Source organism: Synchiropus splendidus, chromosome 5 (assembly GCF_027744825.2).
Source record: "Synchiropus splendidus isolate RoL2022-P1 chromosome 5, RoL_Sspl_1.0, whole genome shotgun sequence".
Lineage (NCBI taxonomy): Eukaryota > Metazoa > Chordata > Actinopteri > Syngnathiformes > Callionymidae > Synchiropus > Synchiropus splendidus.
In genome coordinates this window covers 31,048,244-31,075,773 of record NC_071338.1, presented here as the reverse complement: position 1 = coordinate 31,075,773, position 27,530 = coordinate 31,048,244, and the positions used below count along the sequence as shown (strand labels likewise).

The 27,530-nt window shown below is 45.0% G+C and overlaps 1 protein-coding gene across 4 annotated transcripts in view; it reads right to left on the bottom strand.

Annotated features, from left to right (window-relative positions):
- Positions 1 to 5,008: 5,008 nt before the first annotated feature.
- LOC128759667 (SH2 domain-containing adapter protein F-like) overlaps positions 5,009 to 27,530 on the bottom strand; it is a 113,039-nt gene continuing 90,517 nt past the window's right edge. For 2 of the 4 annotated variants that reach the window (XM_053866804.1, XM_053866805.1), the window contains 3 exons: positions 13,096 to 13,270; positions 12,906 to 13,025; positions 5,009 to 6,788 (listed from right to left, as the gene is read on the bottom strand). In XM_053866804.1, coding sequence (XP_053722779.1) covers positions 6,602 to 6,788; positions 12,906 to 13,025; positions 13,096 to 13,270 — 482 coding nt within the window. In that variant the 3' untranslated portion in view covers positions 5,009 to 6,601. Of the gene's footprint in view, positions 6,789 to 12,905; positions 13,026 to 13,095; positions 13,271 to 22,861; positions 23,012 to 27,530 lie in introns of all 4 variants that reach the window. The other 2 variants (XM_053866803.1, XM_053866802.1) reach the window with 2 other exon arrangements.

Here is a 27,530-nt window from a genome sequence, read left to right as displayed (position 1 = left end):
AACCTGTGATCTGGAATTAGGTGGCAAGTGGAACAAGAAGGGTAGATTTAACCTGTCGTGTTCAGTAGTGCCGAACACAGTAGTAAAGATCTGATGGTGCCTCATTTTCCGTGCTCAGTAGGTGGCGCTCTCTGCTCTATGAAAATGAGGACACTGTTTCATGAGCATCATCAGCACAGACTTGCCATTCAACAATTGTGTCATGAGGCAGGGCTTCAAAGTCCCGTAACAACATTGGACACTTGCCTCTTCAGTTCGATTTCGCCTGGAAAACTCGTAAACACTGAAGACAAGTCACGGTGTATATGACAGAGAATTACAGTATCCTGCCTTCAAAAGAGCGTCCAGTATATCAGCACCAATACTCCGTTTATGCATCACAATGGGCATCACCTGAGCTGGACAGGGTTGCTAGCGTGAATCCTTCCTGCGATCCCCTCATTGACCTGCACCCTTTGGTGTGGAACAATGGCAGGAGCCAGTTGAAATCAAGATCTCTCCTAATCCAACCTTCCCAGCCGCTCGAAACAATGGTCTCCCAGAGGAGGCCAGGTCGCTGGACGGCTTCCCTCTGCCTGCGGTGTCAGAGAAAGAAGCCAGCTCAGGGTTATTAACATACGCTCTGTTACCTGAGATTGCTTTCTCGCCGGTGTGACAGAGGCGAATATGAAATGAGCCACTGATGGACGGAGGGCCGTTTGATTCCATTCATCCCTTTCAAAGCCACGCTTCTATTCGTCACCCTCTTTCTTCCACCTTTTGTCCCCATCCTTCGTCGACAAAAGCTGCATTGAGGCACTTGGTCCCAGGTGATTTAAGTGCTGATGAGGCTTCTGCAGCGGAAAAGAGGGATCGAGCAGGTGATGGTAGGAAACAGTGGTGGATGTTAGGTTGAGAAATTTAAAAGATTTACGGAAAAATATTCTTATGTCTGTCGTACGACCGTGGCTGACAAATCTAACCCGAGGTTCTACAGGTATAGTGGGCTCCAAACTACCACTTGCTTTTCCCCTAAAGAAGAATCACAGATAAAGTTGCCAACTGTCCCTTGAAATCCAGAATCATCCGGCGTAATTTAACTATATTGAAGACAATTTATTCTTATTTTTATTCTTATTTGGATGTGTCCTTGAGCGCAGCATGTTGATACCAGTTTCATTGTGAAGTGGAGAGGCATCATCCTGCGTCTCTGCCTTGCTAATTTCAGAACAAAATCTGAAGACGAGAACGACACGTTTTGGTGGAAACTCTCCGTCCTCCAGTGGCGATATATTTAGCGGCCTCACCGATCACCACTGCCCACAACACTGCCTCCGTTTCCTCTTTTGTGCAAGAGCTACATGATCAAAACTCCTGCCACAGTCGCCATGTTGGTTTTGGAGTTAGTTGTTGTCATAAATTCTGACTAAGGGCTGCTCCCCCCGGTGGATGAATTGGTGAACAGCAACAAAAAGAAGCCATGACACGATCAGAGACGGTATCAAAGAGGGGCACATTTGTGTAGGTAAAGGGAGCATAAGTCCAGGACTATCTGCGATACATACTCGGTCAGCAGTCATGATGATAGTGATAGTGATGTGTGATGTGTCACATCAGATCAATACATTTGAAAGAACACTCACTGGTCGACTTTGCTACATGGCCGTCCATGGTTCAGCATGATCTCAGCTCTTCCCTTAAAACACACAAATGTCCTAAAACGTTTTACGACACCAGAAGCATTTTTGCGAGCAGCTTTACGGGCCTGTTGCTGCAAATAACCCACAGTGGGCCACAAAAAAACTGACTCAACGGTTAGTAGCTGGACGTGTGTGCGCGTTGCTCATTCAGCCAGTCGTCATTAAATCTGTGAGTCCGAGGACGGTAAACGTTTCCTTTCATCAACCCCCCGCCACCGCTCGTCCGGGTTCGCTGCTAGCTGTTTGGCAGCAAAAGAGGGCGCATAAACCCATTTGTGTCGTAACAATGGTGGGAATTGGGTGGGCCGCTTTAGTCGCACATGGAAATGACAGCAGAAGTGAATTACTCAGAATAATAAAAAAACATCCATCGACCAACCTAAATCCAAGAGAGGATCATGCTGCCTTCGCCTGGAAACACCGCCTGGAAGAAGTTTCCTCCGCAGGGTTACTGGGCTCCTTCTTATGGCACTTCTCCGTCACAGTGCGTGGAATAGCTCGGTACAGAACACGGTGGAACAAATTGCTTTGTGTCTCTGTGACGAAAAGGTCCTGCCTCACATCCTGATGGGACTGAGAAGAAAAAGACGGCTACAACTAGCAGAGAATATTTCCGCCAACTTAAGATGAGTCATCAAATCCATTCAGTCGTATGATGTGGAAAACAGTAATTTACTTTCATTCTCTTCTAGTATGAATGGTTTAACGTTATAATAGTTCTGATCTCATCTATGGGTGTATTCCAGGTGGCAGTAATGCAAAACCAGCCTGTGGGTAGTGATGGGCTGATGAGGCTTCATGAAACAGTGTGCTCATTTTGAGACCCCACTAGATGGCACTCTCTCAAATCTTTGGGTTTCAACAGCACTTTCAATGAAACCTCATGCCATTTTTAAACCGAGAGTGCCACTGACTGAGCCCCCAAAATTAAGACACAGTTTCATGAAGTTTCATCAGTTAAATTTACCAACCAACCAAACCAAGTCATGCTGGAGAGAATATGTAGTAGCTATGCGGTATAGTAAAACGAAACTCTGTACAGTTAGACATGTTTCAAGCTTGTAGAATCATGGTGTTATTACATTTCTTATCTTCGCCTTGTTTTATTACATTATATTATCAACTGTTAAGTTAAATTTCAGACTTTTTCTGGTCTCTTTTGGCCGTCGTATCATAAACATCATGCAGTGTTAGACTTGCAGATCAGATCCACAACTGCAGTTGGTTTTGCATAACTGCATCGCTTCCATATCATCTGCAAATTGATAAATATTGCCTTCACCTTAAAATACAACGGGTCTGCAAATCTTCCGACTTTGTCATCGACCCTTTGTTTGGCGAGTCAGACACTGCAGTTCTCAGGGACTCGCTTGAGAGACGACAGCTGGAATACAAAATAAAGGACAGAAAATAAACACTGAAGGACCGAGACACAAAGTGGATCGATAGATCTGACAATAACCGCTCCAGCTCTCTGTCCTTGACTCCAGCCCGCTGCCCTCTCCAGGCGTCACCATGGCAACCAGCATCTGTTGTTGAAGCACCAGGTCACACGCTTCGCTCATAAATCCAATTTTATTTTCAAACTTGGCGCCTCAGTGTCCCTTTACAATACATTCAGTATATACATTTGGCCGCCGGGGACTGTACAGATCAAAGATGGCGTCGATGATCACACACGCACACATTCGAACACACTATTTTAAGACACTTTTGAGACATGAGAGAGGTTTTGTATGAGCGTGTCCACCTCCCACTCGTTCCCTTCTTCTTCCTAAGACCTCTCCCGTCGACTCTCAGCAGAGCTCTTACTGTCAACAACTCATCCTCAGGAACATTCAGAGGGTAGTAGATCTCAAGAGCGGTGACGACTTCTGAAGTCAACAACTTCAACAAAGAAGTTGCTGACAGGTGATTGTTGTGGTTTAAACGTGCTGAGGCTTCATGAAACAGTGCCTCCATTTTCAGAGCCCACTGGATAGCACTCACTGCCCTGAAAACCTCGGGACACGAACAACCATTTTCAAACCGAAAGCACCCCCCCCTGAGCTCTGAAACAGGAGTCAAAACATGAATGAAAAACATTTCATGAAGCCCCGTCAGTAGCAAAAGGTTTCCAGCTTTGTTAAAAGACGGTATTTTGTCCCTGAAATCCTTCAGAACAATAACCACTTCTACATTTTCAGAACCTTAATATCTTAAGTAGATGAGCAATGCATTTTACTTTGAGTTTTTCAGTGATAAAGCTAAAGATTTTTCATTATTATTTCTTTTATTTTTCAAAATTCTACCAGCTACGGAATTGGAACATAGGTCCACCACTTAGGAACTTCTTCGTAAAGATATCGAGGTCAACCTGAGGGAGAACAATAAACGTCTTAATAGTGTTTTATCTTTAAAACATTTCCAGGTCCTTCCAGGTCTCCGACTAGTTTCTCTCGCTGCCCATTCAACAGTCACCCTAATGTGGACGGTCGGTCGGGTTTGCATAGCACACGACAACAGAAGCCATTTGTTTGGGTCCAAATCTCACACCTGAAAGTACATTCCTGGTGGCATAAAACGATTACCACCATGTTTCAGTCTGACTGTGTTTTCTTGCCTCCAACATACTGCAATGGACTCAATGAACCACACCGCCATAACATTATGACCACCTGTAATATCATCTTCTCTTGTAGGGCATAGAATTCTGTCTTCATTCAGGTGACTACCAGATGTAAAATACGGTCAAGTCTTTGGCTAAATCTTGTTTCTCATGTAACACAATCTTCTGATATCAGATTATTGAGTTGTATTGTTGCATGAAATGTGACAGCTAAACATATTTTGGAAGAGACATGAAAGAGAAAAACTGCCGAAGATTGTTCAAAAACAAAAATAAAAAAAAGAAACCACTAACTAGACAAAAAAAATAAACATGACATGTTCAAAATAAAAATAAGAATAAAAATAAAAATAGTAGTAAATTTAAACAGAAGAAAATATGTATTTAAACCGATGTTAAAAAAGACAAAAAAAAACACTCATGTAAAGGAAATACAAATTTAAAATTGCTATTTTTATGAATATTTTACTGCCATAATTAATTGTTTAATATGTTTAATATGTTCAATTATGTGGCTGGATAGTTGTGGGATTAAGATTTACTCTTTTGCATTTCCGGTTTGCAAACAGATGTCAGTGTAAAGTGACCCCTGACCACAGCAGGAACACCGCAGAGAAGGTGGAGAAAAAAAAAGAAGGTGGTCATAATGTAATTGCACATTGCTGAACAGACACACACACACACACAGACACTCTCACATGGGTGTGGACAGAGGCGGAGGGATGGTCAAGAGACTTTAATGTGGAGTGGACACACGATGGCTGTCAATGGCCAGCAACAGAGTCATCACCGACCAGCCGGACATTTCCATTGGTCGGGCGGCACCGGGACCGGCGCCGAGGCAAACGTGCATTTGAGTAGACATAAAAAAAAAGTCACCACAGAAACAGAGGCTTGTTCCAAAACACACAATCACAGGGCCACGGGACGATGAGGGACACGCCGGAATAAGTTACAGCCACAGAGACAATCGTAAACAGCAGAACTAGAGATCAGCTGACTCATGCATCGTAAGGCAACGACATTTCTCACTGACATCTATCGTAGTAGTGACTGTACACGCATGATCTGAAAAACACACGTTCAGGAATAGAGCCCAACAGCTAACGTGAATACGGTCAAGTCAGGACACCAATCTCCTGGACCTTTACATCGCAATATTTCCTCCAAATTATTTTTTAAAAATTTGTGTACCATTGTACTTCATGACACTGCTATTAAATGATTGGTAGTGTCTATTGAACTTTAATGCAGTCTCTATTACAGGCCTCAGATGAAGTAAACTTGACTCATGTGTTCCTCTCTGGTGACTCTAATGCCCTGGAATGCTCTTTGATGCTCTTGTTCTGCCAGTACATCAAAGGACAGCAATAGAATTTTGCATCAAAATCTGGTATCAAAGACTCTATTGGATGGTGTGAACTTTACTATACCTTTATATTTGGTTCACTGTACTCAAGCACACTGTAACTTCAATGAACTTTACTGACCTATATAAATGCACTGTACTCTAATGTACTTTATTTCACTTAAATGTATTTCAGAGTACCTTATTAATGGTCCATATAAATGTACTTCACTGGTTTGTGATTTTAACACTTGTTTGGTGGACTCTACTGCACTTTATTGTCATCGGGTGGGTGGTATTCAACATTACTTATTTCCGAAGTACTTTGCAGGCCTCAGATGAATCTAATACGATTCACGTGTTCCTCTCTAATGTCTTGGGTACGAATAGAATTTTGTGGACTTCACTGTAGTACGGTGGACTCTAGAGGTCAGCTCTATTCCTGAACCTGTGCTGTTTCATTCTAGGGAACCGGGAACGAGTGCAGATCGATATCTGCGGTCCCATTGTACCTATTGATCAGACGATGGGCGAATGAAATCGATTTTCTGAGGTAGACAATGCGAGCGTTTTTTTTTCATTCTCCCAATGCGAAGCCATTTGAAGTAGCATTTGAGGAGGGAGGGGGGGGGGTCCACGTGCTCTGCTCTCCCCTCTGCCGTCCCTGCGCCACTGACATCCTGGTCCGGAGCTGCTCCACTTCCCTTGTTGCTTCCTCTGAAATGCAATCCGCATCTTCCACGTTGAAACCTCGACTCACCGTAGTCTCCAAGCCGAACGCTGGTGATCGCGCCATGTACCTTCCTTTGAGTGTTAAGTGCTTCGCCGCAGAACCAAAGCCCTTCCTCAGAGTCTTGCGATGGGATGAAGGTATGCGTTTGCCATAAATTAAAAAATAAAATAACAGACGATTGAGATTTCAGGCGTCTTTTCATTGTTCCGTTCTCCTCAAGCTGCCTGGGAAAACTATAGTGTCCGGATGGCGACTGGGTAGAGCAGCGACATGTGTTCGGCGCCCTTGATGGGCAGCTTGCGGCTGGAGTAGAAGTGGATGATGTCCGGCACGCTGTCGAAGAGGCCGCTGTTCTGGCCCAGGACGTACTTGTTGTCCTTGGTCCGGGACAACTTCATGTGCATGAAGCCCTGACTGCTCCTGCAGAGACAAGACACAACTGAAGTTAGGCTGAGTGTTTTCAGAGGACAAAAAAAATCACCTCTGCAGTGGAAACCTGCCTCAGTTCAGGTGAGTGTTTACTGTAGCGACTGATAAAAGTGAGGCAAAAATAAGCTATTCTCAGCTAACGCTACACAACTACGAGGAGAAACAGTTTCACAGAACCCAGTCTTTACTTTTACCCGGTCAACTTCTACTACTACTGCCACTACTACTACTACTAATAATAATAATAATTGCAACAAAGGCGGAAAACGCTACTTTCACTATGACAGCTTATAACAATGTTTCTTTTGTACAATAAGGGTTGGGGGTTCTTGAGTCTATATAACTAGATTAAGTGAAGCCCACAATTTGACACACTATATAAACTGTGCATAATTTTGAACATTCACAGCATGTTCTTTAAAGCCTTATACTTCCATTATGATGACACGTTAAAATACTAATAAAGCATTATGGATGAGGGTTGAAGATGACCAAAAGAACATTTTAACTACTAAAATGCAACAATAAAGACATATGATCAAAGAAATAATTTATATGATATGATATGAATATTACTGAGATTATACTGTTTTTATGAATATTTCAAAAAAAGCAAAAAAAATATTGTACAATTGTTGTCAGACAAATTAATTTAGTTTTCTTGAGAATTTTATAAATAACAACAACAACAACAACAACAACAACAACAATAATAATAATGCGAAAATGTTTGTATAAAATTAATTAAGAAATTACTAAAACACACTGACAGGAGAAAAAAAAAGTGAATATCCAATTAACAATATAATAATAATAATAATAATAATAATAATAACAACAATAATAAAGTCCGAGATATAAAACTGCACAGCACATTTAATAAATCAGTAATTATACTACACCTAATTCCAAAATAAAGTATATACAGTACAAGTATAAGTAAGTATTATTTTATGTTACTATTATAGTATTTAGTATATATTCTAAATAATTTACTTTTTGAGGAAGGGAAAACCTAAGATTACTAAACCTTGACTAGTTCTAGTTTCCTAAAAGACACTAAAATTTAAAAAAATGAAGCGACCAAATATCATGCTGCAGAATCCAGGACTCGCTCCAAGCACCACGCGCGAGAGCATCAGGATTCAAGAGGACACATTTCCATCCTCGGGAGGCTGCTTTCAGAAGCGCTTCCAACAAAGTGCATCAGATGAATGACGGCGGGCCGAGAGGAGGCCGTTGTTGTGTGACACACTATAAAAGCCGAGCGCATCAATCGCCTCCTCTTTACATCCCTGATGACTTTCCACTTTCAAGGCTGCTGTTGTATTGAAGTGGGGCGGCGGGACGCAGATAGAATAAACAACACGCTAGTCCTGCAGGCCGACCTTTGAGCTCCGATCATTTGAAGGCTTCCACTGCCCGATCGGGGGTCGCCGACCTCTCCCTGACTTCTGCTTGAACCAGAGCATAATCGCTGCTCATCTTCGCGCTCAACATATTGGATTGTCCTGTAATATGAATCTGTGGCATCGGGAAAGTCTGACGCCAAAAGACAATGATGCCTGGCCAGGAGTAGACCTTTTATAGCCCCCGTCCAGAGCAACCCTTGTTTCATACGAGCAGAAATTGAATTATTCCACCCAGGATGTCCTTTTTCATTCAGCTAATGGAAGCCCAGACGTGGAGTGGACACACAATTGCTGCCTGTGTTCTGAAGGCAGGTCGCTCAGGAGGATCAGAGTTAGCGACAGCTCAAAACTGACGTGGAGCTATAGACGTTGAGTGAAATTAGGCTTCGCATACTGAAGCTTTGAACCTGTGTTTACTCCACAGCACTAGACCTGAGTTTCATCTGTTTCCTGGAGCAGCAGACTGAGCAGCTTTAACATTTTCTCACATGAATATCAAGTTCCCTGAACCCGAGACATCAAACGCTCGCCGCCGTCGAGGAGATTCTCCTCCGCTTCCAAACCTGCTGGTCGACACACGCTGCGCCGCGATGTCTCGCCAAGTGTGGAGCAGCGTGAAACTCAACCTGGGCAGCTTTGCTGCAGCGAGGGAGCTAGTTTGTCTCGCTCCACGGAGGAGAAGATGGGGAGGTGAAAGGTGACAACACGGGAGCCGCTCGGAACCATCTCCGGGGGGCTCAGCTGCGTCTGCCGCCATCAATAATGCAACACGCATGCATTTTTCAGCGACCGCCAACATGAAGGATCCTCACCTGCGATAGCTCTGACTTATCAGCTCTGACTCTCCGGGAGTGTTTATCATTTTAAAGGGACCATGAGGGCATCACTTCCCCACCCAAAATATGGATATCCTTCAAACAAACTCACATCACGGTGCCACGAGGGAGAGATTTGTTATACAATAAGGCCTTTTCTATGCTAATATTTCCACAGTGGTCTGTAAAGCTACGCTGTTTTTCCTCTCCAGCTCAGTTTATTTGATTTTTAATTACCTAAAAATGTCGCACACACGACCGTAAAGGATTTTTTTTGTAGCCAGGAAAAAAGATTTGAAGCCACTCCAGGGAAAGATTTGTTATAGTTCCTCGCAGGTTTCGACGTGACTGTCTGACCTGAAAAAAAAGAGGACTCGCTTCAGTTGAATTTGGGGATATGAACAAACAGTTCTTTCTTTCTGCTGGCAGCTTTTTCATCACCAGCACTTTGTTGTCTGGCGAGCGCGTCCCAGTTGGCCTCTTCCAGAACCTCATCACAGCTCCACGCCCCGGCGTTATTCTTCGAGAGATATTTTTAGAAACATTGTCGCTTCCAGAGAACTAATATTTGAAGTTTTTCCTTCTGAAGAGTCGACTTGGACTAAAATAGTTTTCAGTTTGGTGACCTCAAGATCCCACCACACCTCCGTCAGAACTCCAGCGATAGGATGAGGATCTGCTCCTTTCAGTTCTCTTGGGGACTTGTTCCTGAGTGAGGGACGAATCCTGCGTGAGCTTGGTGCACTGTCTTTAGTTTCTATTGGTGACAAAAGAGCTGAGCCAAAAGACTAGGCTCTCCATTGATTGACCCTCTTTTGTGGTCACAAGCTTTGTAGAGTTTTCATAGTCATCCAGGGGAGATTCGGGGAAGAATCACCAGTTGAGGCGGGTCAGGTATCTTGTCAAGTGAGGTGGTCAACTGGGGCGAGGCCCAGGGGCAGACCCAGGACACGGTCATATCAGTTGACCTGGGAACATCGATGTGTTCCTCCAGAAGAGAAGCTTGCTGGCGAGGTGTGGGTCGCTTTATTCTGGCGACATCTTCATCTCTAAAAATAAAACTCTTGCTTTTTTTCTATCTGCTAATCACAGGCGAGTAAGTTGGTGGAACTTTTTCGCGTGTGACGCACAAGTTTTCTCTTTCCACATTTGATTGACTCCTAATACATAAAAGGCCCGACTGTGAAAAGAGTTGCTGTCAACAGAGATTCATATCTGAAACCTTCAGCAAAAACACAGTTGCCATGGAAACCACCAGCATCCCGCCATCCTCCCATCGAACGGGACGACTGAGGCGAGAGGCGAAATAACCTCCTCCAAATGCCAGAGCGAGCAGAACCAATCACAGCCGCTCTTTCAAGACGTCGGCCGGCCGCGGCGGAAGGTCGGGGGGTCAGCAGCGAGGGCCACGGGAGACGGAGGTTTTCGGCGCATCAGCACATCCAGGGGCTGAAAGTGACCGAAGAGAACAGCAGGGGGAAGGAGGTGACGAGAAGACTGGTGTCAGCAGATCTTTGGGGCCACTCCAGGTGAGATGAGTTCACCTGTCTGACACACCAGCTGCTGTTTAAATCCATTCTTGATGTCAAACCATTTTCTACAATGGATGTCACCCTGGCGTACCTCAATCTGTCCATCGTTCTTTGATCCATCCGTCCACACACTCATCCTTTCAACTACATTATGTCTGTTGTTAGAAGCCCATCTGCCCCTTCATCCATCAACCCTTCTCCAGTCCTCATGCCTTCATCCATCCACACATCTATTCATGCCATTGAGATCTTTCCTGAGCCACACCACTCCTTCAGGCATCAATCCCACCATGCAACAGTAAATCAATCTTGCCCTCCTTGGATCTCAAGATCCATCCATCCATCCATGTGGAGATCCATCCTTTCATCCACACTCACATCACTGAATAAATGAATGTTCATGAGGCATCATTTTCAGAGCCCACTAGATGCCGCTCTCAATGAAACCTCACTGAGCTCTGAAAACGAGAACACTGTTTCACAGAGACTCATAAGCACATCACGCTGATGAGGCTTCATGAAGCTTCAGACCTATGAAGGTAAAATGGGTGCAAAAGTGGCACATACCCGTAACACAAGACTCGTATTCATGCGTCAGAGGCACATACGCGTAACTGCACATTTGCGACACACTGCACCATTATATTGCATCAATATTCCGAGGAAAAGCGACATGGGTAAATGAAGCACTGACCGTCTGTCTTTCTATCAATGGTAACAGTGAGAATCGCCTTCTATCTGAATTCTTCGTAAACCACCATGACATGGGATGTCGCTGCAGTCGATTGGACAATAGACGTCACGTGACTACCGGGAACGCGCATGGAGTAACAGGCACGTGTTGCCGCCACTTCTACGAGTGCGCATCAGTTTTATTTACAGGAGCGAGAAGAGGTGCAAAAGGGTGCACGCGCATAAGGATCGTGTTCTAAGAGTATGTGGAACTTATGCACCCGTTTTGGCGGTGGTTGAGGTGGCAAACTTAGCAATGTATCACAATTGCAGTTTCAAGAGCTCGTGTTTAGCCACTTGTATCTGTGCACTTAGAAAATGAAGGCGAAATTACTTTTCGTGTTTGTATGAATATAAATCTTTTTACACACATGTGCCACGGGGTTTACGGATGCAAATGTGCACTTACGCGTATGTGCCTCTGACGCATGGATATGAGTCTTGTGTTACGGGTATGTGCCACTTTTGCACCCATTTTACCTTCATACAGACCCCACTGGATGGCACTCTCTGCTCCAAATGTCTGGATTTCAACACCCATTTTCCTTGGAAACTGAGGACACTGTTTCATGAAGCTCCAACAGCAAATCACTGAATCATCAAGGTGCTTGTATCGTGATAAATCTAAAATCATCCATCATCGCCTCAATCCCTCTCCAGATTTTATTGTTTTGCTGAGGCTCTCTGCTCCAGAAAAGGATAAAGGAAAACAGAACATGGATGGTAGGAACCACCACGTAACTACCCTAAATCTGGACATTAACCCTTGAGTCACGGATTCATCACAGCTGATTTACTTTGTGACACTTGGGGAACACATATCTACCATTAAAAAAACAAATAATTTGCTATGGAGTACGTTATGGAGTAACATTTGGTCAACACTGAAATGTTAAATACAGTCAGGCTAAGCAAGAAGCCATTCAGTTCTATTCACTACGAGCTAATGTGCAGCTAGTACTCGGTAATATACGTTCCCTAATCTTAAGTGTCACCTGACAGTTTTGTCCAGTAGAGGGCTTGTGGCTAACTCAGATATTTACGACCATGTCCTCCAAAGTATAGCGAATGAATTGAAGTGTCGAAGTTCCATGATATATTAGAGTAACTTACATTGTTGACCAGGTTTAACAGAGTAACACTGTACGTCAAAACTCACTCCCCAAAAAATGTTGCTACAGCATGTGCCAGTGTTGGTTTAGGTACCAACCCACCTGAGGGTTTGAATCATAAACAAGGGGATGAAATAACTGACTGAGCAGGAACATTTTCTGGCTAGGTGGCGGTACGTGAGAGGGCCATTTGGAGTACTGATACTGCGACACACCCACAGGCACTGCTGAATGGACAGGAGTAAAACACGGACGAATCACGATAGCAACCTTTGCAAGGAAGTCTTGCTGAAAAGAACCAAAATAACTGAGGCTATGGACGACTGAGGAGGTGCTGTGCTGAGGAGTTTAGAGTCACCAAGCACTCCCAAGAAGTGCCACGCGAAAGAAACACACCCAGACCATTTAAGGGACTCACAGCTTTGGTGACTTAAATATGGATTTTAAATTGACTCTGAGGACCAGAAAGACTTGTTGAATTGAGAGTACTGGGGCAGTTACTTACTTGAGAGAGAGCGAGTAGTCGTTTTTGCTGGTCTCGCTGTTCCTCACCAGGTAGCTGGCTTCTTTACACAACCTCAGCAAACATTCGGCGTCAGTGCGGCTGATGGCGCCGTGATACCAGCTGAGAGGGAGCGGACGGCAAACGTTGAGCGGAAGCTCGTAAAAACGTCACCTCGGTTTATTGAACTCACAACTGGTTCTCCAGCGGCATGCTGGGGTCGATGCGCTCCCCGAGCGACGAGCCGCAGTGGTCCAGCGAGGACATCTTGGTGTTGACCAGGCAGCCGCTCGAGTGTCGCTGCAGCGGCCGGCATTTCCCGTCTTTGGTGGGCGACATTCGAGACTTCTCCACGTTGTCGAACTGAACTGTAACCAGGGGAGAGTCAAGGGTTCCATTAGCAAGGTTGTTTTAGGTAAACGAAACATATATAGTTTGTGCTTTTGAGGAAGTTTGAAAACAGAGCAAGAAAGAAGAGAAACTGAACAGAGGTGAGTCACAACACTGGGAAGTCTGTAAATTGTACTTTACTCATCGACTATTTCCCCATTTCTTCAGCACATTTCCTCATATTTGAAGCTAAATTTGAGTCAAAATGAGATCATGTTTTGAGGTCGAGGACCATCGCGTCCACCTGAGAGCGAGTCCGTATCCAGATGAAGCTGATTCAGTTAAACATGAAGCGGCTTCTGTCCGGTTCTCACGGTCAACAGCGTGTGATTATCTCCGTGACGTGACTGTCGGAGGTCAGCTGTGACGGCCGCCTCCAGATAACGGCGAACACAAACCATGTGAAGTGGAGTCATCTGTGTGTGTTTTAGCGTCTCCTCCGCTGCCATCCGTCTAATTGACACAGCAGCCTTCACTTGACTGGGCTCTCACCCACAGCACTGACTGATTCCTCTCACAAAGAGCGGCGGAGCGGCAGCCTTGGCGCTCCACGCTGACGCGGGGTTGGCGATGAAAGGACCTTTATCACGTCTGGTGTGTGTCTGGCGTTTAATGATCCAGGTCGAGCGTGAAGGGAAGTGTTCCGAGGACCCGAGACGCTGCAATCCCAGCCACGCATCAACAAAGAGCAGCATTTATCAGTTTCAGTCGCCGGGCTTTTTACAAATAAGGCTTTGTGAAGTGTTTCTGCTGCACGTCGACAAGAGGGAAACAAGCTCCATCAATCACCGTCAGAACAGTCAAACGCCTCCCACACACAGCTAACAACTAAAGCAACAGCTGTCGGAGTCTTAATCCAAAGATGGAGGAGGCTATAAAGACTCATTACACTGAAGTCACGTGACACTAAAATAGCCTGCTTTGTGTTTGAGAAGACTCGAACACGACTTCAACCATATCAAGTCCAATAAAAGAGCCTTGTTTGTCAAACTGCAGATTTCACTCTCAGGTGTAGACGTCGAGTCACATGATGCCAACAGCTCAGCGTCTTGACTCAGTCAATAAAAGTAACTTGATTCTTTTGTATTCCTGGATCCTTCGACAGAAACTCGTTTTTAACAAGTGTGTATTATTATCGAACTGAGAACTCTTGTCTCCATCCCCTTCACGAGTCACAGATGTTAATGAACAATCACGAGAAACTTGCTTCGAATCATTACAGCAGCGACTAGACTCTCAGATGTGTAATCAATTGATGATCCACAAAACAAAGTTGCTGCTTGAATATGTGCGGTGAATCTGAAATGCATGCGTCGTATTTTGAACGAAGCAAACTTCCTAATGTTATGCAAAACTGAACTGACTTGGTGAAAACTGAAAGTGACTTGGTAGTGAACAGATACCAAAATAACTGACAACCAGAAAGATGACTTCCTGCGGTCAAATGTTCTCGATCAAACTCAGGGATTTTGGGTGGATTCTGGTCTGCAGAGGCAGTTTGAGTGGCTCATATGAGGCTTTAGGGGTTTTTCACACAGGACAACCACGTTCTGCTTTTGAGACGGAAATGGCTTCAGGAAGAAGAACATTTAATCCACCATGGTTCAGAATCGGAGGCCAACAAGGAAACCCTATCTCCAACAACTTGGACCTGGTTAACTTTTGGTACCGTGTGTGATTGAGTTGACGCATCTTCTGCAAATGCTTTTCCTAACTTATTACTTAAATGAGTGACTTAAATCACAGCCTGTTAAATCACTTTGGTACATCTAGTTCTGTCCTAAGTCCCAAACTAATACTCGAAATAACTGCTCTTTCGTTCTATAAATTCGCCAATGATTACTACGCCCTCAAAAAAAAAAAGTCCCTAAAATCCACCATAGGAAACATCTACACTCCCGTAGCATCATATATTGACAATGGAAAAGTGGAATTTGGCGCCCAATACTGATGCTGTAGGCAGCGCATTATGTAATAGACAGACACAGGTTGGAGTTCGGTAAGCCATGAGATGGCGCTCCTTCGGTTCAATAAAATCTCCAATGATAACAACACCCTAAAATCCCGAAAATCCACCATAGGAAACATCTACACTCCCGTAGCATCATATATTGACAATGGGAAAGTGGAATTTGGCGGCCAACACTGACGACGAAGGCAGCGCATCACGAAATAGACAGTAATAGACAGACAGAGGTTGGGATTCGGTAAGCCATGGGATGGCGCTCCTTCCATTCTACATGTAATAACGTGTCAATAGCTATTTAAAGCCCCTCAGTGAAGATGGCGTCCGAACGTGCGCCGCTGCTGGGCAGGTCAACCACACCCTTCATCTGGAACGCCCGGCACCATGGGAGAAAGCATGAGTTGTCGTGGGGGCAGCAGTCAGAGCAAAGAAGCCCAATGGTCCCTCTCTCAAGAAACACCCTTTGGAAGGTCTTCTCTGGGAATATGGAGGCGTTTCCAGACTGACATGTTCTCACCAACATGGCTCAGCTCTCTTTGCCATGTGGTTGAGATGGACAGGTGAGCTGTCCGCTGAGTCCTCTCACCCCGAGTGGCTGAGACACATTTGACGTCTGCAGTCCGCTTCCCACACGTGAACTCCTGGAAGTGCTTAGTCCAAATGACTCTGGCTGCCGCTCTTATCTGGTGGTCTGCACTCAGCCAAGACTGCGGCGATTACGCCGCGGCTTGACAGCTGCGTAAATCCTGGTTGAACCTCACGCTAGATCGTGTTCAGGAGCTTCGTCTCCTTGGGGTCCGATGTTTGCTGCCAGATCAGGCTCCTGTCATGGTGGAGATTAGTTAGGCGATGAAACCGCAGCAGTCGGCTGGAAGAACCCCGACGTGAAAGAAATGTACTTTTCCACTCGGCGTGAACTATTGGCAGGCGCATCATACAGTTCAGGAGGAAGAATGATAAACAGCGTTGCCATGGGAACTGACCGCGGGGACAAAGGAGATGCATGTTGGCTCCACTTATCCTCGTCAAAGCTGAAGGATCACAACATGAGGAAGCAGTCGAGTGAGTCTTTATCTCCGAGTCACATTTCAGCTTCAAATGAAGACCAACGTGTGACCAGGATAATGAAGTCTGAGAGGCCATCCAGTCAGATCTGAAACCACAGGACTCATTCCTCCACACACACACACATATATATATACATATATATATATAGTAATAATATAATATAGTGATATGTTTTTGTGCAATGACAATAAAGAAAGTCTAAGTCTAAGTCTAAGTCTAAGTCTCAGCCCAACGTAGTCACTAAAAATAAATGAATAAAAATAATTATTACATTTGTCATCATTGTTATTGTCATTATTTTTCATTTTTTTTATTTTTGAGAAGGCAATTTCCTTATTTAGTTTATCATTTGCAGTTAAAAAAAAAAATTTATCTATTTTTTTCAATACATTTTAATGTGAAAATTTAATAATTAATTAAAGACCAGAATATATTTTCATTCATGTTTGAATTATTGAATTATTTTAAACTTGATGTACATACCACATAAAATGTATTTTATTAACTAAATATAGAAGTGGATTATTTTGATGTGATTATTTGCTTATTTATTCAACATTTAGTTTTTATCCAATGCTGATTTCAAAATGCTTTCACAATATCAATATGATAAAAAATAAAAAAAATAAATAAATAAACTGCGATGATTTAGGATGTATTTAGGATCGTCATCATGAGAGAAATCTTGAGAATAAATCTATCTATTTTATCTTTTTTCTACTATTTTACTCTAAAATCTGAAGCACAAAAACATCTCTCACACAGCCAGAAAATACAAAACATACACTTCACTTTCACACTGCGTCGGTGGTTGACAGAGCAGGATTAGAACCAGCCCCACCACGTCACCACCATCCTGAGTGCTGACAAAACACCATATTGCTGCTCACATCAGTGGATTAAACAGGTTGTAACTCAGCAAGTCACATCTGCTTCGCCTCCACTTCATCTCTCCCTGACCTCAGCTCTCGTGCATCGCTCCTCCTCAGCACAATCACGTCTTTGTTTGACCTTGATTAACCCCGCCTCGCTCCCAAACTGGCTGGAGAGGCTCCTCTCAACACAGCTCAACACATCAACCTCTCCTGTCGAGGCAGGCGCGGCGCGAGGCCCAGGGATGAAGCACTGCCACATTTTATCTATGGTGCTCAGGACAGCGTCAGCTTTGATTTTCCTTCCTCTCGGCAGGCGTTTAGCTCTTGCCGAGTCATGTTGAGAGGCTGAACGTCGAAGCGAGGGAGCAGATTTACTCGCCGAGTTGACAGGAGATTGACAAGGTGATTGGCCGCCACGAGAACAAAAGGCCCGAGAGGAAGCCTGAGAGAAGCACACGTACACAAAGAAATGTGGAAGTATGTGTGTTTGTGGCGAAGAAAGCGTCTTCAAATGGGACGTGGGTATCAGAGTGGGCTGTCAGTCAGGCGGCAGCTGACAAGAGGAGGACCTCCTCTCCAGAGTCTCTCAGCAAACATTGACAAATATCAGCGCTGGAAACCGTTTTTAAGTCAAAGCTGAGTTTAATTCTGCACAAGCTCCCAGCCAGACTTTGTCACTGAAGGCACGGAAACCCATTTGGGTCTAGCAAAGCAAGCGCGTTCGGCTCAGTCCGAGATGGGAACACAAGCGAGTCGGGTTTTGGCCGCGGACTTGATCCCAGCTGGAGAGTTTCACTTTGTATCGGGGAACTCTCCATGTGGGGTGAGCTTCTTGCCTCAGGCGACTCGGCGCTAGATGCCGGAAACTACGTGTACAGCGCGACTCCACACAAACATGATAGATGCCGGACAGTAAAGGGTCTGATCGCTGTCTGGCCACACAACATGATTCAAAAACAACTTCTCAAACTCCCTGGACACTGAGGTGTGCAGCTTCAGCAGCAGGAAAATGGTGCTGGGGAATGGGAGCGGAGTGCAGCGGTCCGGGACTCGCGATGTGTGCAGATGTTTGATAACTCACATGTTTTTGCCTTTATTAGGCTGATAAAAATCAGATTTTATTGACAGACAGATTTTATTGACAGACAACACACAGAGCACGCTCTGAAACCGGGGCTCTCTGCGAGCTTCTCGCCTCTGACTCTCGGTAACACAAGGAAGGAAGAGATTCAAAGCCCTCTCGAACAAATCGATTCTAGATCTTGAACTGGGTGAAATAAACGCCACAGAACAGCTCAAGTTTCCTCCCAGCCAGAGAGGTGATGCTCCACATTCCAGGCCTCATGGACTGGAGCTTGGCAACTGACTGGAGACTCAGATCTTTCCAATTGAGGGAAGAACCAGGGGCAAAACTTGGTCAGTGAGAGTCACATGAACCCTGAAGATCATCACTCTCCCTTTTATCAGAAATCCACATTGAATATTGCCATCCACTCATGTGACTTGATCATCGTGGAATGTACGTGCGTCTATTGTCTTAATCCTACAGAGAAACTCTGAGATGGTATGACCTTCTGTGGGGCCAATGAACAACTGAATAGCTTGTCTCAGCAGATTAGAAAGAAAAGCAGGCAGAAGAAAGAACTCATGTAAAATGAATTAATAAATTAGGCTTTGTGATTTATACAGAGACAAAAGTCCTTTCATTCAGATGCAGATGAGAGATTTGCAGTGAAGGCCTTGAATTAATGATGAGATGGTCACGTCCAGAATCTCGTACGCTTCAGACAGCCGTGGTCCTCATGGGCGCCAACAACTTAGAGCAGAGCAGCTTTCAGCGCATTTATGAAGCCAGTAGCTGCTGATGCCATGCTAATCTTCTTTTCCAGATTTTCATTGCTGTTGTGCCAAGAGATGAGAATCGGAACAAACCCCATCTGAAGTTGTGATACATCGGTGCAGGCTTTGTAATCCCTGTTACAAAACCAAACACCACATCAATGACTTTCTGCAGCAATGGTGTGAATGCGGATGATAACTCTCGCACCAGCGTGCGCTGATGAAACCCGTCCACAGATTTCCTTCAGGGCTTCAATCCACCAGGTCATGAAGCAACTCACAGTATCCAGGAAAAGCAAAGCGTATCCGAACACGCCACGCGCCACTACCTTTTTTCTGACTTCGATAACTGTGATGTCATTTACAGCCTCCCTCTTCCGAGGCAACTGGAATCACCACTCAAAAAATGATCCACTACTGGAGTCATGGAACCATCAGGTGCTCTGAGGTACCAGGAGGTGTCGGGGTGCAGGGGCGTGGGCTGGGTGACGCCCTCTAGATATTGCAGGGCTCCCAATCAGTCAGGATAATAGGTTTGACCCAGATTATAGGAGCCCAGTCTGCTGCTGAATGAATGGACGCCTCCCTCTTGCTGGGTTGCCTGGATGAGCGTCTCATCTTGCCAAACCAGAAACACCCTGTTTAGTTAAGCTCTGTCCAACCAGCTAGAAGCCTCCCTTGGTAGAAAACTAAGGGTGTTCCCAGGTCAACCGAGACTCTGCTGTCTCTTCAGTGTATCCCAGGTCAACCGAGACTGTGCTGTCTCTTCAGTGTATCCCAGGTCAACCGAGACTCTGCTGTCTCTTCAGTGTATCCCAGGTCAACCGAGACTCTGCTGTCTCTTCAGTGTATCCCAGGTCAACCGAGACTCTGCTGTCTCTTCAGTGTATCCCAGGTCAACCGAGACTCTGCTGTCTCTTCGTTCCTCTTGGATCCGCCCCTGACCTCACCAGGGGCGGATCCAAGAGGAACGCTATAAAGATTTCAAGGGACTCTCACTCAGTCAGTTGCACTGAAGGATCTGATGACCCCTCTGGCTGGGTCACCTCATCTTGGCAAACCACCAACATGAAAGTACTTGCTGAGTTAAGATCAGTCCATGCATCTATGTACCCGTGATTGAGTTGGATCACAGGGCAGCAGTTGACCGGACTTCCCTCTCCTTAGCACCTCCCTTGGGAGTCGACGGAAACACAGCCTCTTCCTCTTCCAGCTGTACAGAATACCACACTAGGGAGGCGTGCAGGAGGCAGGCTCAAACAATGACAACTCAAGTGTTTTCTCTCCACAGGAACACGACGACGATCTACTTAAATTGGAGCTAAAGATTACGTAGGACTCCTCCTCTCAAGTCCATCACTGTTAACAGGGACAACCAAGACGACAGACACAGAAGCTGCTATCGAAGGATCTCATCGTCCAGCGTCTCGGCCAGCGTCTCTTTTAGCCAGACACAAGTGTAACACCCAGGAAGATTCACTGGCCACAAAAGCACGTCCTGTATCGGTGATGCCGGGATGTGAACCCAGCTGAGCCGAGTGGGAGCAAAAGACTGAGCATGAGAAGCGCTCATGTTGAGAAAGAAAACTTCAGTGCAAAGGAAACAGATCACTTTGTGCTCTCAACATGGTTTTGTGCTCAGAATGTGAAGAAATATACAGCAAATAAAGTCATGAATGAGTCAGGAAGAAGGTACTGCAGCAGAGGCTTGAAGGTTTTACCTCAGTTTTAACATTACGAAGGCTCATGTTTATGCTTTGCAACATTCTGAGTGACATCACCGGTCCTGCCTCAGAGTTCAGTGTAACAGTAGTCACAGGGTCAGCGAGGGCATCCTTCCCATGCTGATGTGACCTTTCACCCTACAAGATGTAGCGGCGGCCACAGCGGCTCAGACAGCGGATCGCTTTACAGCTGGATGCCGATTTTAAACCCGGTCACATCGCTGCAGCGTTCCCATGGATTTACCAACATATATCATTTCTCCAGCTTGTCCTCACCCACCGAGCACGGAGGCGTCCTTTTACACGCTCTCACTCAACGTCTTCCCACTCTGCCGGGGAAAACCCAGCGCTGGCATTAGTTCTGCTACACGTCTATCTCTCCCCCTCCCTCGATAATTACAGCTGGGACGGATCGACGGACACCGTGTTGTGCTACGCCGAGATACGTTTCTCGTCCAGTTGGCTCAGCGAGACAGTAATGGCATGTTTGGTGTTGAGAAATCGCCTCCAATGAGTTTTCAGATTCCTGGGAGGCAGCTGCGCGGAGGGAGTTTGGAGAATGTTGACAAGAGGAAGTGGGGGTCGAACAGAAGCCGGCAGCTCCGCACAATTAAAACTAATGACTGTTCTATTTTGGAAGTACGACACATTCAAACCAGATGCAAGACGGAATTATCATTGCTCAGGGCTAGATTTCTGGACTATCTATTGGAGCCAATGTCACACTTTTCTCAAATATCTGTGGTAGTAGCAGTAGTAGTAAGTACAGGATAATTTAAATGATGTCCATCCATCCACCACACGGGCAGCAGTTGGGGTAAAGAGGCCCAGTCCTCCCTCCCGAGAAGATGTTCCCAGGCCAACTAGGACACAGACTCTTCAGTGTGTCCCATTCGTACAGTAGCACCTCACCAGAAAGGCGTCCTAAGAAGGTGCCTCCTTAACTGATGTCTCTAAATATTAGCAGACGTTGCTACTTTTCAGACTGTTTGAACACAGCGTACCTTGACTTTTGTCAAGTTTCCACACAAAGTGTTTACGTTGTGTGGATGTTGGGAAGCCAGTGATAACCATTCTAGAGATCCCTGATCCATCAAAAGCTTCTTTAGTTGCCAGAGTCAAAGCAAAAATGCTCATATCTAGGTCAGCAGAGGTTGGAGTGGGACAGGAAGTAAAGCACAGTCACAAAATAAAAGCATCTGTTTAAAGCAAAAGGTGGTCCATCGATTTATTTTGAACGGAACAATAGCCCATTGCTACACATATAGTCAGTGTCCTGGCTCATGAACTTAACTCACACCGCAAGAATTTGCAAGGGCCGGTCAACCCACTGAAACTTTGATGGAACATTGATCGGAGACACAACATGAACATGGTGGTAACCCTGGGTGCAAGCCTACATGTGTTTTGAGTCAGAAGCCATTGGATTCTAGATGTTTTTGCTAAGAATTGTGAGCATATAATGTGATGTTGCACCTTCCTGACATGCTAGCAAGCGAGCCCAACGCCTCACAACTTTAGCAGAAGCTTCATTGTCGTGTTTGTGATGGCACTCTCCATTTTGGAGCCAAATGTCTTCCAAACTTATTAGCTATTACAACCTTTGGACCTGTCATGTTTCTAGACCTCATTACGGAGTGCGTTTATTCATTCATTCGGATAGAAATACATGTGAGATTGTGAGGAGAGACATGTGTCATTTCCGAGAAATTAAAGCACACAGAAAACACAGCAGGTGTTTGACATTCTCTTCAGGTGCTCAAGCCGCAAAACGCCCATGGAATCGGCGCCTATGCTATTACGTGTTCGGCCAAGACGTTGACTAGCAACCGTCCCTCTATGACTTTTGTAGAACTCTGGGACATGCAGTTGCAACCCGCTCACTCAAGACACCTTGAACTGCCCTATTCCGCATGTGTAAAACTGTAGCGTTGCATTTACTGACAAAAAGAAGAGATCAAGTTAAACAGGAGAAACGGATATAAAAGGCACAACCAAAATGATGGATGTAGGATGAGGGGAGGGATGGACGGATTAAGAGGATGATGGGATGGAGGGGTGGGGGAGATGGCGGACAACACGAACACCAACACCCACCCTGGTGGTGCTGGTCACAGGTTGTCTGTCCCGGCGAGGGCTGAGATGTCTGGGAGGGAGAGTCCAGCTCCTCCACGGTGGGAGGTGGGCTGGTGTTGAGCTGCCCGACAGGCGGGGGCCACGGTAGGTCCTTGATCACTTTAATCTCTACTGCAAGGGTCGGCCAGGTGGGGTGAGGGAGGGACGGCGAGGAAAAGGCACAAACAATCGGGGGGGAAAAAGCGATGGCAGGAGAGAGAGGGAGAGAAAACCAGTGAAACTTCACACAAGGAGCCGAATGAAGAAGAATCACTGGCAGCTGTGGATGAAAACACCGGCTCTGCAAAGGAGGAAAGTTGTGTGTTTCATTCCGCTCGCAGTTCCATCTGATCTAGAGATAAAGACTTTCAATCACAGGAGGGATTAGAGAGAGATCAGGATCCTTGAGGTGAGATGGAGCTTTTGTTAAGTGTAACAAAGCACACGCCCCCAGATGGAAAATGACTTTGCCGAGGTGTCCTCCACAAGACCACAAAATAATTTGAGTTTTGAAAGCTTCAAAAGAACCAAAATGTGCAGTATAGAGTCTTCATCTAGCCATGAATTGAGGTAATGCATTGGATTTATCCAGTGTCCTCACTTCAGGAGAAGATTCAAGGACTCCTCAAGTCACTCCTGTAGTTGCTGTATCACCCCCATGTTAGTCAATCTCTGACTTTACTCTAGGAATCACGACAACTTTACCCCCTCATTTCCACTCAGACAACTTGGTTGCTGAACACAATGGGCTAGGAGTGACGATGGCCTGATGAGGCTTCATGAAACAGTGTCCTATTTCCAGAGCTCAGTAGGTGGCGCCCTCAATTTAAAAATGATGTGAGGTTTCCAAATATTTTCATCAGATTTTAGAGCAGACAGTGCCATCTAGAGGGCTCTGAAAATGAGGACACTGTTTCATGAAGCTTCATTAGCCCAATACTACTGAGAAGGCAGTCGCATTTAACCCGGTAAGTCGCCATTCAGCAGCGATACATTCCACAACATTTACTCTGTGACTCAAGTAGCCACTGAGTAACCACCTGAATCTCTCGGATTATCGACCAGGTTTAAGTGCCACACAAGAGCAACTGTCACAACACATCCACAGGAATAAAAAACAAGGCCCCATTTTGCTAAAAACTGCAGTCAAAATATGTAATGGTTGATCAAGCCGGACCAAAGCTACTGTACGTTCCTCTCGGACGTTGCCGGACCAGCTCCTGCTCAGGACTTGGACCAGGACATGATGAATATGCGGTCGAGGATTTATTGAGAGTCATATTTTCATGGGGCTATTCAACTGTGATCTCTCTTCATCCCGACACAGACGAGTTTAACCCAGCGGCCCCAAACGGCATTCACTTAAAAATGGGACTGTAGCTTGATGAAATATTGCGCCACCCTCAATTTAATTTTCAGCAGGCCGACTCATCAATCTCCCCGAATGTTGATGGATCAGGAATGAGATTGGAATCGGAGAGAAAAATGAAAAGAAGCCCATGGTGGAGCGCGACGGAGGTGTCTGTCACATGCCGACGAAGACATCGGAGTGACAGCAATGCCGCGCATCATCCTTCACATCAGCCATGCGAGGTCACAGACGGAATTATTTGACTCTGGGAAAGGAGAGATGATTTTAGACATCAGCGCAACGTGTCAGACGTAGAAGCCCAGGCACTAAGACAGAACATGACATTGAGAAAATTGTTCTGCTTTTGCGTACTGATTTTTTTTTTTTTCCCACAAGGAGACGGAACATTTGGAGGTACAGACTAACAATTTGGGAGAGCTAACATTATTGGTCTTATTGGTATTAATGGTCTATGGGGTAAATACCTACACATTCCAGCCTCAGTGTTTTGGAAATGTTTTGGCTCGGAATGTTGCACTCAGTCATGACCAGTCAAACCACCAGGTGTCCAAGAGCCCTGGTGGCAGGTCTCTCTTGGGCAGGATGGAAGACGGTTAGTCAGTCCCCATTGTCCCCAAGCAAGACCAGGTTACCATCCTTGACTTGACTTGACTTGACTACGTGTAGACAGAACGTGGGTAGTAGTGCGAAACATATCCCATCGCACTGGAATATTGGGATCAACAGAAGAAATGACATCACTGTCATCATAATTTTGGACAAAGAATATTGCACGTGCCACTACTATCACATACTACCAGAGTATTCAACGCATCCAGTGGACGACTGACCATTGTTACATACCCTGTCTGGTGTGTCTGGTTCTGAGCGGACATTTTAAATGTAAAATCAATAATGTTTTACCACATAAATAAGGAGGACTGTGAGATGCATCACAGTTTGTCTGACTGCACACCTACAGTCGGCCAAAGTCTAGGCAACACTTGTTGCGTGACTTGCACTAGAGTGGTCGCTGGTTGGCTGGAGACAAAGTGCTGCGATGAAGCCGACCATGTCAGACAAGTGGCTCTGAAGGTGCATGAAAAAAGTAGGCGTAATGGGGGTGAGTCTAAACTCAGTGGATGGCGGACATGGCAGATAAGAGAGACATAGTTACAGCTATTACGGTCAAAGTCTCTTACGGCAACAAAAGATTTGCTGTCTTTAGCTGAATCAGATCTTTCCGAGGAGCTATCAGTGCAGAGTTGTAAATTCTAGCCAAAGATATGACCAGTTTCTCCTTCATTTCACTTTGTCTTGTCAAAGACTTTTCCCTCTCCGCATGACTTTTCCCTCTCCGCACAGTAAAATCTGGGCTGTGACTGGTTCATTAGGAGTGACTTGTTGCTGAACTTTACCTTTTTCCACCAGCCCCAAATGTGTATCTCCCACTCCCATATTGTAGTGCATCAGTTTGTAGTATAATATCAAGCTACTTTATTGACTTTGTAGTGATGGTTGGACAGCGAGTCAAGTTTTCAAAAAAAAAAAAAAACAAAAATCTAAATTTGTAACCTAGGAGCAAATATTAGCTCGGACAAAGCAAACAGCAAACCATCTGTCGTTCAAAAGTGTCGCCAAACCTGGAGCTGCGGCACAGTCATTAAAAAACAATTCCCGCGTCGTCGTCGTCACACGGCTAAATGCTATTATTCGCCTGTGAAACCGCATGGATCCGAGTCACCCCTGTCCAAATTACATCTCCGTCCTCTCTGTGTGGCGACAGACTGCAGACGGCCCGTCTCCATCCAAAACAATTACACGCTAATCTGCGATGTGAAATGAGTGTCGGAGTTTTAATCTCAGAGGAAGAACGACTCCTTCTTCACCAGGAGTCAGACAGACTTTCTGACCTTCCCAATTGTCCAGCCTTCACTTCACCTGGGGAGACGGTGACCAGTCTGTCTCCGGCGAGATTCAGCCCGTGCCATTTACTCGCCTGTCACATTGAATCTTCTCAGAATTTCGCCCTGCACTGGTCTGACTCACACATATTGCTCCTCATGAGCATGTTGTGTATCGTCCGCGTGACCAGTGTAAAAGAGTCGATAAGGCCAGACGCAAACAGCATCTAGTTTTTCCTGACATTCTAAAGATTGGCATATTTATATTCCATCATTCCACACGTAGATTCACGCGTAAATCCGCACGAATCTAATCAGAGACCGATCGATATGGTGTGTCTCATCTCCATAATCCTCTGTCCACATGAGCACACAGTGTTGTCTGTTGGTTCAGGGATAAAGGGCATTAATGACTGCACATCGACCGAAGCGTCCGTCACTTTGTGTGTCGAGATGAAGCGGTGAAAGGACGGAAATCAGCTTCTGTCCCTCACAAGTCTTGATTTCTAGCTATAGGGGCGACGTAGCTACGAATGGTCAGAGGTTTGAATCCAGGTAGGGACATGCTTGGCATTGAGCAAGGCGCCCCTAGTGGCTCATGATCCTCCAGCAGGTGAACGGGTGAATTTGGGTTCTAAGTAGGTCTAGTGGTCTGCCATGATCATGATACTCAATTAAAAATATCTACACTAAAATAGAACAAATGTACACAAGGTGAACTTGAAAGAGAGACGTGTTTGGATGGTAAAGGGAGCCAAATCTGAGCCCATGTTCCGGTGCAACAGTAGAGGGCAGCAACATTAATATAGTAAACTGACATGTACTGATGAAGAATGTATGTTCAGTAATACAATAGCAAAGATGAAAAGTATACATACAATATACTGTATCATGAGAATAATTAAAAAGTAGATAGTAGCTATTTTATTAAGCATAAAATATAAATACATAAAATATTGTCACGGACCTCCATAGTAATCCTCATTATTACATTGGATGCTGAAAGGAATAACAAAGGTAAAAATGTGTATTGGTTGCCATATGTACCTTGGAAAAAATGTGCTACAATAAATACATAATCCTTCATGAAATTGTGAAAGGAATATAAGGAATAAGTTTCACAAAACGGCAAAAAAGGCAAAAAAAAAAAAAAAGCTGAAATACCAAATAAAACCCTTGTGGATAAAATTATGAATTATGAATATTGGCATAAAACAACATTGAATAACGAAGGCAAGTTTTAAAAAATAAACATGGCAAAAAAAAAAACCAACAACATAAAATCCACAAAAACAGTATATATCCAGCAAAATTAAATAAAACTGTGGGGATATCCAAAAAATAAACAGCTCATAGTCAAGGGACTGATAGTTGGGTCTGGAAAATTGTGGCAATG